General features: G+C 52.0%; 5 protein-coding genes across 5 annotated transcripts; 4 read left to right on the top strand and 1 right to left on the bottom strand.

Annotated features, from left to right (window-relative positions):
- Positions 1-703: 703 nt before the first annotated feature.
- EPUS_06426 (uncharacterized protein) lies at positions 704-1,984 on the bottom strand (the record flags this gene model as incomplete). Its single annotated transcript, XM_007808130.1, has 1 exon — positions 704-1,984. The coding sequence occupies one exon, from the start codon at positions 1,982-1,984 to the stop codon at positions 704-706; it is 1,281 nt and encodes a 426-aa protein (XP_007806321.1).
- A 1,265-nt stretch (positions 1,985-3,249) lies between these two features.
- Positions 3,250-4,741, top strand: EPUS_06427 (uncharacterized protein; the record flags this gene model as incomplete). The annotated part of the gene is made up of 2 exons (XM_007808131.1): positions 3,250-4,422; positions 4,472-4,741. The coding sequence occupies 2 exons, from the start codon at positions 3,250-3,252 to the stop codon at positions 4,739-4,741; spliced, it is 1,443 nt and encodes a 480-aa protein (XP_007806322.1).
- Positions 4,742-5,602: 861 nt separating this feature from the next.
- EPUS_06428 (uncharacterized protein) lies at positions 5,603-6,386 on the top strand (the record flags this gene model as incomplete). The annotated part of the gene is made up of 2 exons (XM_007808132.1): positions 5,603-6,085; positions 6,165-6,386. 2 exons carry the CDS (start codon positions 5,603-5,605, stop codon positions 6,384-6,386), a joined length of 705 nt encoding a protein of 234 aa, XP_007806323.1.
- A 1,583-nt stretch (positions 6,387-7,969) lies between these two features.
- Positions 7,970-9,022, top strand: EPUS_06429 (uncharacterized protein; the record flags this gene model as incomplete). The annotated part of the gene is made up of 1 exon (XM_007808133.1): positions 7,970-9,022. One exon carries the CDS (start codon positions 7,970-7,972, stop codon positions 9,020-9,022), a length of 1,053 nt encoding a protein of 350 aa, XP_007806324.1.
- Positions 9,023-9,295: 273 nt separating this feature from the next.
- Positions 9,296-11,280, top strand: EPUS_06430 (uncharacterized protein; the record flags this gene model as incomplete). Its single annotated transcript, XM_007808134.1, has 2 exons — positions 9,296-9,341; positions 9,401-11,280. The coding sequence occupies 2 exons, from the start codon at positions 9,296-9,298 to the stop codon at positions 11,278-11,280; spliced, it is 1,926 nt and encodes a 641-aa protein (XP_007806325.1).
- Between the last annotated feature and the right edge of the window lie 1,304 nt (positions 11,281-12,584).

The following is a 12,584-nucleotide window of genomic DNA, read 5'->3' on the forward strand; positions in this document are numbered from 1 at the left end:
TAGTTATGTGCGTTCGAGAAAAGGGGGGTGACAGGACCGGTGTTGGCGTCAAGAGCAGGCATGGAACGACAAGAGAGATTGATAACCCTCGGCTGGATGACTGAGTTGAGTTGACTTTGTCCCGGAAAGACCGATATGGGAATACAGCGTATTCCACGTGGATACGGTAGTGGTGGATATACAGCACCTCATGCACCACCTACCTGCCTTGCAAGATCAAACCGTCCACGACTTTTCGCGCCTGACAATGTAACATGAACATGAACATGAATGATCCCGCCGTCTCCTCCTACTCTCCATGGCATCCGAATCCGAGATCACATCTCTAACTTCCCATTCTAATTCCCCGCATCCCATCATTTGCCGCCAGCACATCCCATCATGCCTTCGCTGCTGGTTATCCGATCCTGATCCTGATCCTGATGCACAGGTTTGGCCGGATTCGTTGATGGGGGTGAAAGTATTCGCTTTCTGGACTGAGGATGGGTTCACGGGATGGCTTTATCTTTCTCTTTCTTTTCTTCTTTCTCCCTCTCTCTCCTTTCCTCTTTCTCCTTCTCTCTCTTCCTCTTTCTCCTTCTCTCTCTTTTCCTCTTTCTCAAGCGATGACATGGCTCTTTCATCAACGGCTCGTCCTCAAGTCATTGGCAATGTTTCCAAGCACAAGCTTACTCTCGCATGTGTCTCCTGTCTCCGCTCTCTCTCACATCTCCAGCGCCCTCCACACCGCCGCTGCAACCTCCTCACTACAAGCCAACCGGTTATGTCCACCATGCTTGGTCCTCGTGAACCTTAGCCGTTTCTCATACTTCACATCTCCTTCCCTCCTTTCTTCTCGCCAGGTCTGAACGTATGACCCCTCACTCCTCTTCGCTTCAAACTCCTTCCCACAATCCACATCCTCGATTTTCACTGTCTTCTCCCCTCCATTCTTCCCTGCAGCAGCCGCTTTCTGCACCACGAAATCCCACAACCGCTGCGCTTCCCACCAGGGGATCTCGCGGTCGTCTTGCGCGTGTAGTAATTCGATGTTGATGGGGATGTCCTTTTCTGAGAGGATTAGCTCTGCGAGGCGATGGTCGGTGCGCCATGTGTCGGCGATGAAGGAAGTGATTTTGTCCATGATGAAGGAGTAGGAGCGGAAGGGGGAGAGAAGGGGTGGGATCACGCCTTTGATGCTGTACGAGTCAATCAGGGAGGGGAGGGAGGAGAAGGGGGAGGTGAGGATTAGTGATCTCGGTGGCGGGAGGTTGTGGATTAGGGTCCAGGCGTGGAGGAGGGAGGTGGAGATGGCGGTGCCCAGGGATTGGGAGGTGAGGATTATGTTCTGCGGTGGGATTGGGAGGGTTGATATTTGGTGTTTTGGGTTCTGGTTTTGGTTTTGTGGCGGAATCAAGCCGGTCAGGAAGGTGAGGACGGTTTCGGCGTCTGTGAGGACGCCTTCCTCGGTGGGGGTTCCGGTGCTGAGGCCAAAGCCGCGATAGTCGAAGGCGATAAGATGGACGGGGCGGGTCTTGGAGGAGAGGCCGAGCAGACGTTGGTATGTGAATGGTCGGATTGAGGAGGCCAGATGGCCGGCGTTGCCGTGGAAATTCACGACTACATGGGTGTTTGGGTCAGAGGCAAGGAGCTGGAAAGCTACTGTGTCTAAGACTTCCTCGGAGCTCTTGATCTTGAAGTCGCCTTGTGCTAGAAGTCGTTTGGAGTTCTCTTCTGCGAGATGAAGCGGTAGGATATGCCATGCGTAGAGTGTTGCATTGTCAGGCGTCGACAGGGTGAAAGGTTGTACTTGGTAACGGAGGAAGCCGAATGCCTCGACATCAGACAGATCCTGCCAGAGGGTCGGATTGACGTTGTGCGCGTATAGGGCGTTTCGTTGGACGATAGGAAAGGTGAGTGCAAAGACGAATACGAGGTACAGACCACCGCAAAGGGCCAGGGAGTAGTAAGCCTTTTTGAAGATCGGTGCGAGGGCAATGGCCATAGTCTGGCCCTACAAGGCGTGGAAGAGCCCTCAAAGAGCTAGACGTATAGAACAAAGAAAAGGGTATGTCTAGTTATATAATAACTATACACTCGACTCAGGTTCAGGTCAATTGTCACGGCGTCTATGACATGGTAGGTAGCATGGTCTAATTCCACACAGGATAGAAGCGTGATTGGACATTGAGCTCGGTAGGCACACACAGTAATATGGACCTTACGATGAGTAGACAATCGAAGGTGATGAAAGCATAAATGGTTCCTACAGGCTGCACCAACAACCGTGTACAAGCAGCAGTGGAAGATTGGGGCTCCCAGAGAGGAAGTATGCCGTGTGAGGCGTACAGTCAACAGATTGGTGGGTGGTGTTGTCCTTTGACTTGCAGAGTGGAGCGCCACATGGAGCATGGAGGGAACCTCAAGGGAGGCAGTCTTAACTAATCTTAATCTTAATCTTAATCCTAATCCTCCTTGCCGAGACATGAGACATAACTACTCTGTAAGCCAACAAACAACGCCGCCTTGACCAGCTTATCTCCCCGCGCTTCGATGATTCTTCCTCCAGCCACAACTGGACCCCAATCTTAAACTTTCTCTCTGGTTAGTACCAGTGCTTAGACTTTGCTGTCAGCTCCACTCCACAGCCTGCGCTCCACAATCCCAGAATTCCAACCGTATATACCATTGCTGAGGAGAAGAGATGCTGCAGGAGAGATAGGTACTCATGGTCTGGGAATGATTTCGTCTGTAAGTGGCATGCTACTTTTGTCCAGTCCAGTCCAACCCACTCCATCCATCCATCGATCGATCGGTGCAACCCCAACTTCTTCCGAGCTTCCTCGGGATAAACCGTTATCAGCATTACGTTGCCTCAAGACCCATCTCATTGCACGTCTGGAGACCATAGACAGCTTTCTCAGGGCCTGGCAGATGCTACTAGCATCGAGCACTTCATCATCGCTGCGTCCTGCCTGCTGCAGCAAAGAAATCTGGCCATCAGCCCAAGTGTCGGTCAACGCGCAGGCGCAGCCTCGATAGCTTCTTGCTAGTACCAGGATCCCTCCTGCTCTGGTCTCTCTGCCTTGCACTACTCTGTCGTTCCCGAGTTTACTTTAATCGAAACCAATCACTGAACACTTCCGTCATTGTCTAACTGGTCGCTTTGCAGTGTTCAACCAGACTCGGTGGTTCGACAGGGCTGACATGGGATCGTTGGTAATCAGCCCTGTGGTGTCGCATATTGGTCAATATACCCACCATCCCATGATGGTCGGAGCAGACTCGCAGCAGAATGTAGCTTCTGATCAATCCTCACGAAGCTCGACCCACCACACCTCTCCCTCCACCAATACCTCCCGATCCGCTGCGACACCTTCTGCTCGACCTCCAATCAGCCGAGCAGCTTCAGACCAATCCTCAAGGAATGCTACGCCTGTTGCTCCCTCACAACCAACAGTACAAGCTCCCTCTCAGGTGATGAATCCTACCACGTCTCCAGCGCAGGCAGCCCGCGCTCATCCCTCCTCACACCTTAATCAACACAGCCGAGGATTCGACCAATCTGGATTTCCCCTTACTAATGCCCCTCGACTCGCCTCATATTCTCCATCATCTCCTCGTCTGCAGCCTACATATCGGTCAAGTAGGTCACTGGGCGGATCGGAGGCCACTTCACCTAGCCGCATTCGAGTTCGGGATCTATCACACATACAGAGTTTTGCGAGCGAGGAGCTCTTGACCCGGCCACGGTTTCCTCATCGAACAGTCAGTGGGTTTTCGGATGCTGGCCGACAGTATGAGATAAGTGCCATGCCGGTCTGTGATATCATAGAAATGGTGGCAGGGCTTCTGACCAAGATTACCACCACCAACGACAAACAGTACGAGCATCTACACAGACCTGTTCCTCAAAGCGAGGATGGAGCTGCTATGAGCACACAGACTACCAGTGTGCTCGCCTTTCACGGAAAGAATGTTCCAACCATCACAATTTTGAGCTATCTCAGTCGAATCCACAAATATTGTCCTACAACATATGAGGTGTTCTTGAGCCTGCTGGTTTATTTTGATCGGATGACAGAGGTGGTCAACCGTAGATTCCTGCAAAAAATGCGCCGAGATACTGCTCGAACTCCAGTGTCGCCCATCAGCCCACCTCCTCCTACATCACCTGCGGCGAGCAGCGGGGACACGCCCAGATCCAGGTCATCACCAGCAGGCGAGGCCACTCCACCACCTTCGGGATCAATGGCTCCGGAAGATCCTCCTAATCGTCCGGCCTCCCTCTCAGGCCCCGGTTCCCTGCCTAATACGCATGGCGACCTCTCTCAATTCTTTGTGGTGGATAGCTATAATATCCATCGTCTTGTGATTGCTGGCGTGACATGTGCTAGCAAGTTCTTCTCGGATGTTTTCTACACTAATTCAAGATATGCAAAGGTAAGCAAACGCTACACAGTTTTCCTTTCCAGGCTAACCTTCCACGTAGGTTGGCGGCCTTCCCCTTGCAGAACTTAACCACCTGGAGCTGCAGTTTCTGCTTCTGAACGATTTTCGATTGTCCATTGCGGTGGAAGAGCTTGAAGCATATGGCACTATGCTTGTCGAGTTCTACGCTCGAGAAGTCGTAGTCCAACAGCAGCAGGCAGCCCAACCTCATGCGCAACAAATAAGCAGCATGCATGCTGGTGCGGATGAAGTCTACATGCGAGATCGGTCAGCCACGTCTGATTCGACACAAACACCAACACCGCCGTGAGATTTGTCTCGTCTGGGAGATGGGTTCGGATTATTCTTGCCCGGGACACTGATGATGGCGTTCGACGAAATGGTAATTCCTTTAAATTTTGCAGAGAACAAGGCATTACTATAGAGCCGTCATGTGTCCTCACCGTTTGCTACTGTGGATTCAACTGATAGACCAAGCATCTCCCGCTTCGTTCTCTAATTCCATTTGGTGGCCCGCCCCCGACCTTCTGGCCGGTAAAGGTGGACCTGGTCTGATGTTATGAGCATTGATGATGGGATGAATGGAACGATACCCTTATAGCTTCTCGTTGCTCTCATGGCTGCTCGTTTGCTTGGTCGAAGCCCCGACGGTGGGGATAAGGATTTAGATTCCGGTAGAGGCTTGTCGAGGGCGACTGCATTTCAAGTTGGGCAAATATTAGATTGTACAGACGAAAGATTGGCCGTATGCAACAAGAACAGCTTCAACGAGTCTCGAGCTCTCCTATTAGATTTGAATAGAGCGTGACCATCTGCGGGAACTTAGGGGCAGTTATGGTTATGCATCTCTTCAGCTGTTGAACGTTACAGTACATATGTAACCGGGAGAGAGCCGGAGAGTGAGTCACAACTCCGCCACTGGGATCAGCCACCGCTGGCTACAAGCTGGCTACAAAGACCATCATTATTCTATGACTCCTCACTCTGGTTTCTGATTTAACTACTACTTTTCAGCTACTTTCTTTCTTTTGTGCCACGAATCTCTTATCTCGTTCACGGGGCTGTTTTTTTGAAGCCTCAGGGTTGGTCAGGACACTTTCCTCTCCTCACACCGTGCACCCGAATACCTTCTCCCGAGTCACCTGAAAGTTTGCGTCAAAGCATAGTCCAGATGTCGTCTGTCAATACGATCCCTACTCCGGTTGCTACCCATGCCGCTACGGACACTACATCCGTCAACAGACCACCTAGGAACAGGAAAAGAGGTCGAGGTCCGCCCAAAGATGCCGGCAAAGATGGCCGAAGTATGCGGCTACATTCTTCCAATGCAGAACCAGCAGGAACGGCTGGAATAGCGGATTCAAGACTCAACGGGGATGCCCGAGAGTTTGTTCCGGCTTCGACACTTCCTACCGCAAAGCGAGAACGGCCGAAACGACATCAGAATTTGAAGCAGCCTCCGCAAGGTGGCAAGAACCATATTGAAGCGACTGCTATTACACCACCGACCGATGTGGCTACAGGGCCGAGCAAAAGACGAGCGTCTCTATTGCGGTCGACTGCGCCTGACATTGCGACTAGGGTTCATGAAGATATTGCGAAAAGCATCTACGAATGTGCGATATGCACGAATGAAATTGGCAGAAACTCCAAAGTGTGGTCGTGTCGTACATGTTGGACGGTTTTCCATATCGGTTGTATCAAGAAGTGGTCCACAAATGAAGGTTCTGCAGCACCGCAAGGTCAGGTTCAAGATGGACAACTCCCTCCTGCGAAGCAATGGCGGTGTCCCGGGTGTAATCTACCGCAGGAGACGCTACCTTCGGCATATAGCTGCTGGTGTGAGAAGGAATTGGATCCGAGACCTATTCCTGGTTTACCTCCACATTCTTGTGGACAAACTTGCGGCCGACAGAAGACTTTCCCCAAACCGTGCCCTCACCCATGCAATCTGATGTGTCATGCGGGTCCTTGTCCTCCTTGTCCACACATGGGTCCACTGCAAAGTTGTTTCTGTGCAAAAGAGGCAACATCAAGACGATGTTTAGACACGAATTATGAGTCTGGATGGAGCTGTGGCAAGACTTGTGGTGATGTGATGCCTTGTGGCAAACATACGTGTCCTCGACCTTGCCATGAGGGGCTTTGTGGAGCTTGCGAAGCTGTTGTTGAAGCACGATGTTATTGCGGAAAAGTCGATAGGAAGATAAAATGTGGGGAGTTAGGTCAAGAGAAGGAAAGCTACGACTGGATTGGGCAATTTGACTGTCAGCAAACCTGCGACCGTCTCATGGACTGTGGAAAGCATCGATGTGAGAGGACTTGCCACCCGCAAGATCATGAGGTTCCGCGTTGTCCTCGGTGGCCCAGTGCAGTCACTCATTGTCCTTGCGGAAAGACAGAATTGGTTGAACTATCTCAAGAGCCTCGGTCCTCTTGCACAGATCCTATACCTAACTGCAACAAGTCCTGCGGGAAAAGACTGGCTTGCGGACACAACTGTGAGCAGATATGCCACGCTGGGGATTGTCTTCCGTGCCTGCGAAGGGTCTCAATCAAATGCCGCTGTGGAAGAAACGCATTCAGTACTATCTGCCATCAAGGGGTTGAGGAGCCGCCCCAGTGTTTGAGAGTTTGCAAGGTCAATCTAAACTGCGGCCGGCACGAATGCGGAGAGCGCTGTTGCACAGGAGAACGGAAAGCCATGGATCGTCAAAACGCAAGAAGGAAAATGAAAACGATACAGCTCAACTTTGGCGGTCTGCCGAGGGACGAGATCGAGCCCGAGCATATCTGCACGAGAATGTGTGGCCGCACGCTCAAATGTGGCCATCATGCATGCCAGAATCTATGCCATAAAGGACCTTGCGATAGTTGCAAGGAAGCCATCTTTGAAGATTTGTCATGTAACTGTGGTCGAACTGTCCTTCAGGCTCCTCTACCTTGTGGCACTGGACAACCACCTTGCACGTTCCCTTGCAACCGGCCAAAGTACTGTGGTCATCCACAAACTGCGCATAACTGTCATACAGACGAGGAGTCCTGTCCGAAGTGTCCGTTCTTGACTGATAAGCCATGCATGTGTGGCAAGAAGACGCTCAAAAATCAACCTTGTTGGCGGTCAGACGTTTCCTGTGGACTAGTGTGCGGCAGAAAGCTCAAATGCGGCTCCCACTCTTGCCAAAAGCTCTGCCATCGAGCTGGAGACTGCGAGGACGCACACGCATCGTGTCAACAGCAGTGTGGAAAGGCGAAGAAGAGCTGTAGTCATCCTTGCGAAAAGCCTTGCCATGCACCTTCGGCATGCAAGGAAGACAAAAATTGTCCCTTTAAGGTCATGATAACATGTGCATGTCAACGGAAAAGGGAGGAAGTGAGATGCAATGCTCGGGCGGGTTTGCCGGAACCAGCTGGGCGTTCGAGCTCTCTCAAGTGTGACGAGGAATGTGCAAGACTAGAGAGAAATCGCAATCTAGCGGCTGCTTTACACATCTCAGATGGCCATTCAGACGATCATGTGCCCTACTCAACCGCTACGATGCACGCATACCTTGAGGATGTCAGTTGGGCGCATGCCCAGGAGGAGCTGCTCCGAGCATTTGCGGCCGATCCCAACGAGAGGCGGCTGCGGTTCAAGCCAATGAAACCACACCAGCGCACCTTCATCCACAGCATTGCAGAAGATTTCGGTTTCGATAGCGAGAGCATGGATCCTGAGCCACACAGACACGTGATGGTGTTCAAGACACCAAAATTTGTTGCAGCTCCCATGAAGACACTGCAGCAGGCGGCCAGGATCAAACGTGCAGCGCTCAATGTTGGAGCACCAATTCACAATGTTCCAGGCACGACCTCCACAAGCAGTCGTGGGACCAGCCCTAGGCCAGACCAACCGAAACCTCACTGGAACGGAATCCTCTTGACTGGGCCCCGCTTTGCCTTGACCGAAAGTGAGCTGCTGCCGCATCTGGTGAAAGCCGCTCCAACGACTGTATTTGATGTGTTCTTTCTTGCTGAACGCGATCAAGTAGTCCTACGTCCATCAGGCTCTTCGACCTCGGAACGCACACGCCAGTCCGCTGGAGTTCTCGAGGCTCTTGAACCGAGAATATCAGACGAAGTCAGGAAGCACGGTCTGGCAAAAGATGTGTCACTCGCTGTTTTCGATATGTCGACTGCGGCAGAGCCGCAACTCATGCAACGGAAGGAGGGAAAGGAGTCAGCGCTGAGCAAGTCTGGTGCAGATGGCTGGTCACAAGTTGCTGCGAAGAGCTCCGCACCGGCAAGGGCACCACAGGTTCAGGCCATTGGCCAGAAGCCCGTGTATACCGTGCTCGGGAGCAGACTAGCAGAAGCGAGGAAGAAGAAGTTGGAGAACGAGGAGAAATTACGGAAACAGGCTGAGGTTGTTGATGATTGGGAAGAAGAGGTTGAGAAGGATGAGCTAGTCAACAAGGCTGGTAGGGAAAGGGAAAATGCCGGGACTGAGGCTTCTCAGGATTCCGATGGTCATAGTGCAGATGACGCAGGCGAAGGTGTTCTAGTGATGGAGAGTGGCGAGGGCTTAGAGCCTGTCGCGCGAACAGTATGAAGATGGTTGTTGGTATGGCAGAGGATGACATAGTCATAGCTGTACGAACTATTTTGCCATCACTGCACGCAATACTCCGTACTGACACCGTAATTCCATACCATGATTCCTTGGATGAATGATCCTCGGCTAGATATCCGCTTGATTCAGGGAGCAGGGAGGCCAAGCCGCACTCCCTTGGTTATCGATAAACACTTGAAGCTCAGGCAATCCCGCCCTTGACATCTGGCTCCATCCTCATTCCACCCTCCTGCCCACCTTGATCGATTGCCAATGGGTCAATCACAGTCGGGAGAAGCCCCTCACCAGCTATCCACTGGTATGTCTCGTCTTCTGCGTTCGCTCCTCAAACCTTGCTTAACCACAGGCTTCCATCAGAACAACTGTCCCACGAACTTGCCCTTCGCTTTGCCTCGAAATGTTTTACCCACCTTGAGATCGCCCACTTTAAAGACAATTTCAAAGCTCTAGCAGACCATCAAGATGGCGTCGAGTACTGGAAGGAAGAGACACTCGGTCGATTCTTACTCCTGCCGGATGCCCTTCGTGTTGGTTCAGTCGTCTACCAGATGGCCACCTACCTAGGCGCCTTTCCCTTTCCTAGCCTGGCCCCCTGCATCTTGACAAGAGAAGCGATGCTCAAGGTGGTCACGATCATGACGGAAAGATACGGAAAGGTGCTGAAAAGAGGCAAAAGAGATCGCGTGAGGTTGTTGTTCAGGAGCATGGCTGTCTTCGATCGAACCAGGGCGCTGTCACTTACGGCAGAGAAGCCGACCATGGAGCAGCTGGTGGCAGAGCAGAAGCCAGACGATATGATGGAGGGAGAAGCAGCCATCAAAGAGGTTCGGTCAGGCGTGGCAGGTTTTGCAATTGACGAGCCTGTCGACGATGACCTTGACGAAGAGGAAGACGACGATGAGCTGGCTTTAGCGGCTTTGGATTCACTGGATGCAATTGAAGTGTTCAAAGAGGATCAAAAAGCCACAAGGGAGAAGAAGATACATCATGCACAAATACCAGTCGACAACTTCAGGCGGTTGCTCATGTTGCTACTTGTCCTGGCTCCTCTTAGACCGCAAGAGAACATGGCAAAATACGGAGAAGACTTGTCTGAAGCAAAGCTTAGAGAACTGGAGAGCGAGGCAGAGTGTATACTAGCAGCGTTCGATCCAGATGAAGCGACTGGAGCAATCAGATATACAGCTTTCACAAGGGCGATCTCAGCATCATTTCCATTTCTGTTCGATCCCTTGAACGCTTTGTTCGAGCACTTCCTGTTCAGCAAGAACATCGATCTATCGAAACATAGGATTTCTTCAATCTCAACACCCCCACCATCCATGTCACCAAAGATCAATCCAATCACGTCTGACTCTTCAGATCAGTCCTGTATCCTGACTTCTGAGCTGGTGTCTCACCTGTCCACATTCCTGGTCACCAAACCGGTTTCGACATCTCCAGTAAACCTCTTCCACACTGGTACCCGCTTTCATCCCGTCTACTCAACCACCGCTCATGGAACCTCGCTCACTTCATTCTCTCGACAAGTCATGTCATGGCAATCCGCAACTCTCCTTCTTGTCACAGGAACACCAACTCCTCCTGCATCAAACACCTCTGACTTCTCGCGTCCCATCACAGTAGGCGCCTTCCTCCCAAGTCCGTGGTCTAAATCCTCCTCATCCTCTTCTAGCGATTCCTCCTCTCCCCAACCCCTTCTCTTCCTCCTTTCGCCCCGCCACGCCCTCTGTCCTCATAACCCCTACAACCACTCTTCTGCCTCAAATTCTCACTGCAGCCCAAAAACCGGCATTGCACTTGGCTGCATCATCCCACCTGCCAGCCGTACAAGTGCAGCGTCTCAACCCCCAGTCCTCGGACCTGTAAGTTTGAGAATTGATGCCGATATTTCGACCGCCATATTCCAGCATGATGCGGGAGCTGGGACTGGAGCCTTCTTACCCGACCCAGGGCTTGAAAAGGCCCAGGCTGAGCCCAATGCTGGCAGAGGAGCTGTAGGAAGAAAAGTGGAATTCGACATCGACACCTTGGAGGTCTGGGGTATCACGAATCCTGAGGCAGGCGAAGAGGGCGAAGATGAGGTGGTGAGGCAGAAGAGGAGACTGGACTGGGAGGAAGCCGAGGCAGCGAGAAGAGCGGGAGTCAATTTCGGTGGAGACAAAGATGGCGCAAGAGCGCTCTTGGAGATGGCGGGCCTGGTGGGCGACAAGGGGAGAAGTGGAGGGAGTGTCTGAATCACATGCAACAGAAGGACTTGTGTATTGCAGTGCTACAGGAACAAAGGCCAGTCCTAAAAAGTGACGTAAGTGATCCTCCTTCACTCTGGATCGGCTCTTCGCTGGAAATTGTCATCGTTCTAGCCAGCCATTCCTGCTAGCTCCCTCGACAACGACGACGACGACGACGGAGCACGTATCAAGCTGTCATACCAAGCCGGCCAGAGCGCCAAGCAGAACCAAACATGACTGCTCGGAACTGGCCGCCAAATCTCTTTTTTTCCTACCGACCCCGAAACCGAACTGGGCCCGGCCCTGCTCTTGATTTCTGGCACCGAAGTCATACACCACACCACACCATCCAACCTGCTGATCTGGCACCCCATCTTTCGCAATCATGTGCGAGTCTCGTACAGTATGCAGCGAAGCACTATCATGGGGGCTGATACCCAGCAGCTCCGGACCTGCAGCGCGCACCCTTACAGGGAGATACAGAAGTGGTCGTTTTCACGCCTCGAGAGCTGGTCGACTCCTCCCAGACCGCCTGCCTTTAGCCCCAAACTAACTACCACGCCAAGCCCCGCCAACGACGTCGGCGGTAAGTTCAGCCAGCAGAACGTGACCGTCTGCATTATGATGAATAGGTAACCTCTTTTTTCTTACCTTGGAGGATTTCTCCGGCATAGGGCTAGGGCTAGGGAACGTGGAACGGGGAGCGGGGCGGCTAGATCCCTCCATCCAGGAACAGGAATTGCATGCTGCTGCTGCCGCCTCATATTGCTTTGGGCTCGGCTCGGCTCATTGTGAATCCCCAAAGTTAGTAACTTAGTAGTCGATCATATAATCAAAAGGAAATCTTTGGCTTAGGCAAGGGCAAAAAGCAAAAAACATACCGTACTATATTCTTTGGACTCTTCTGGCGTTTTTCTGGACGGCCCCCTTCTACGTCTACGGAGTATTTCCTGTGCCCCTGAAGTCCAGAAGACAAAGCTCGTCCCTGATCTTTTTTTTGGTTGCTGACATGTTTCCCCCAACGTACCTGGCTGGCTACGGTAGGCCTCCATCGGGACAACTTAAGACGTACTATATACAAGCTTCCGCCCGGAATCCTGCGGCTTCAACTGATACGGAAAAGGGTCTTCGGCCTGACTATAATATAAAATTCGGGAAGTGTTGGATAAGTGGGCGCACTAATCATGGCTAGTTAGTTAGCTAGCCATTGCTAGCCAAAAACGAGGCATAACTAGCCATTGCTTCACTAAGCGTGCCTTAAGTGAGTTCTCAGTGCTGATGACGGGGGGCTGAACAATGCTTTACAATGG

Source organism: Endocarpon pusillum, assembly GCF_000464535.1.
Source record: "Endocarpon pusillum Z07020 unplaced genomic scaffold scaffold991, whole genome shotgun sequence".
NCBI lineage: Eukaryota > Fungi > Ascomycota > Eurotiomycetes > Verrucariales > Verrucariaceae > Endocarpon > Endocarpon pusillum.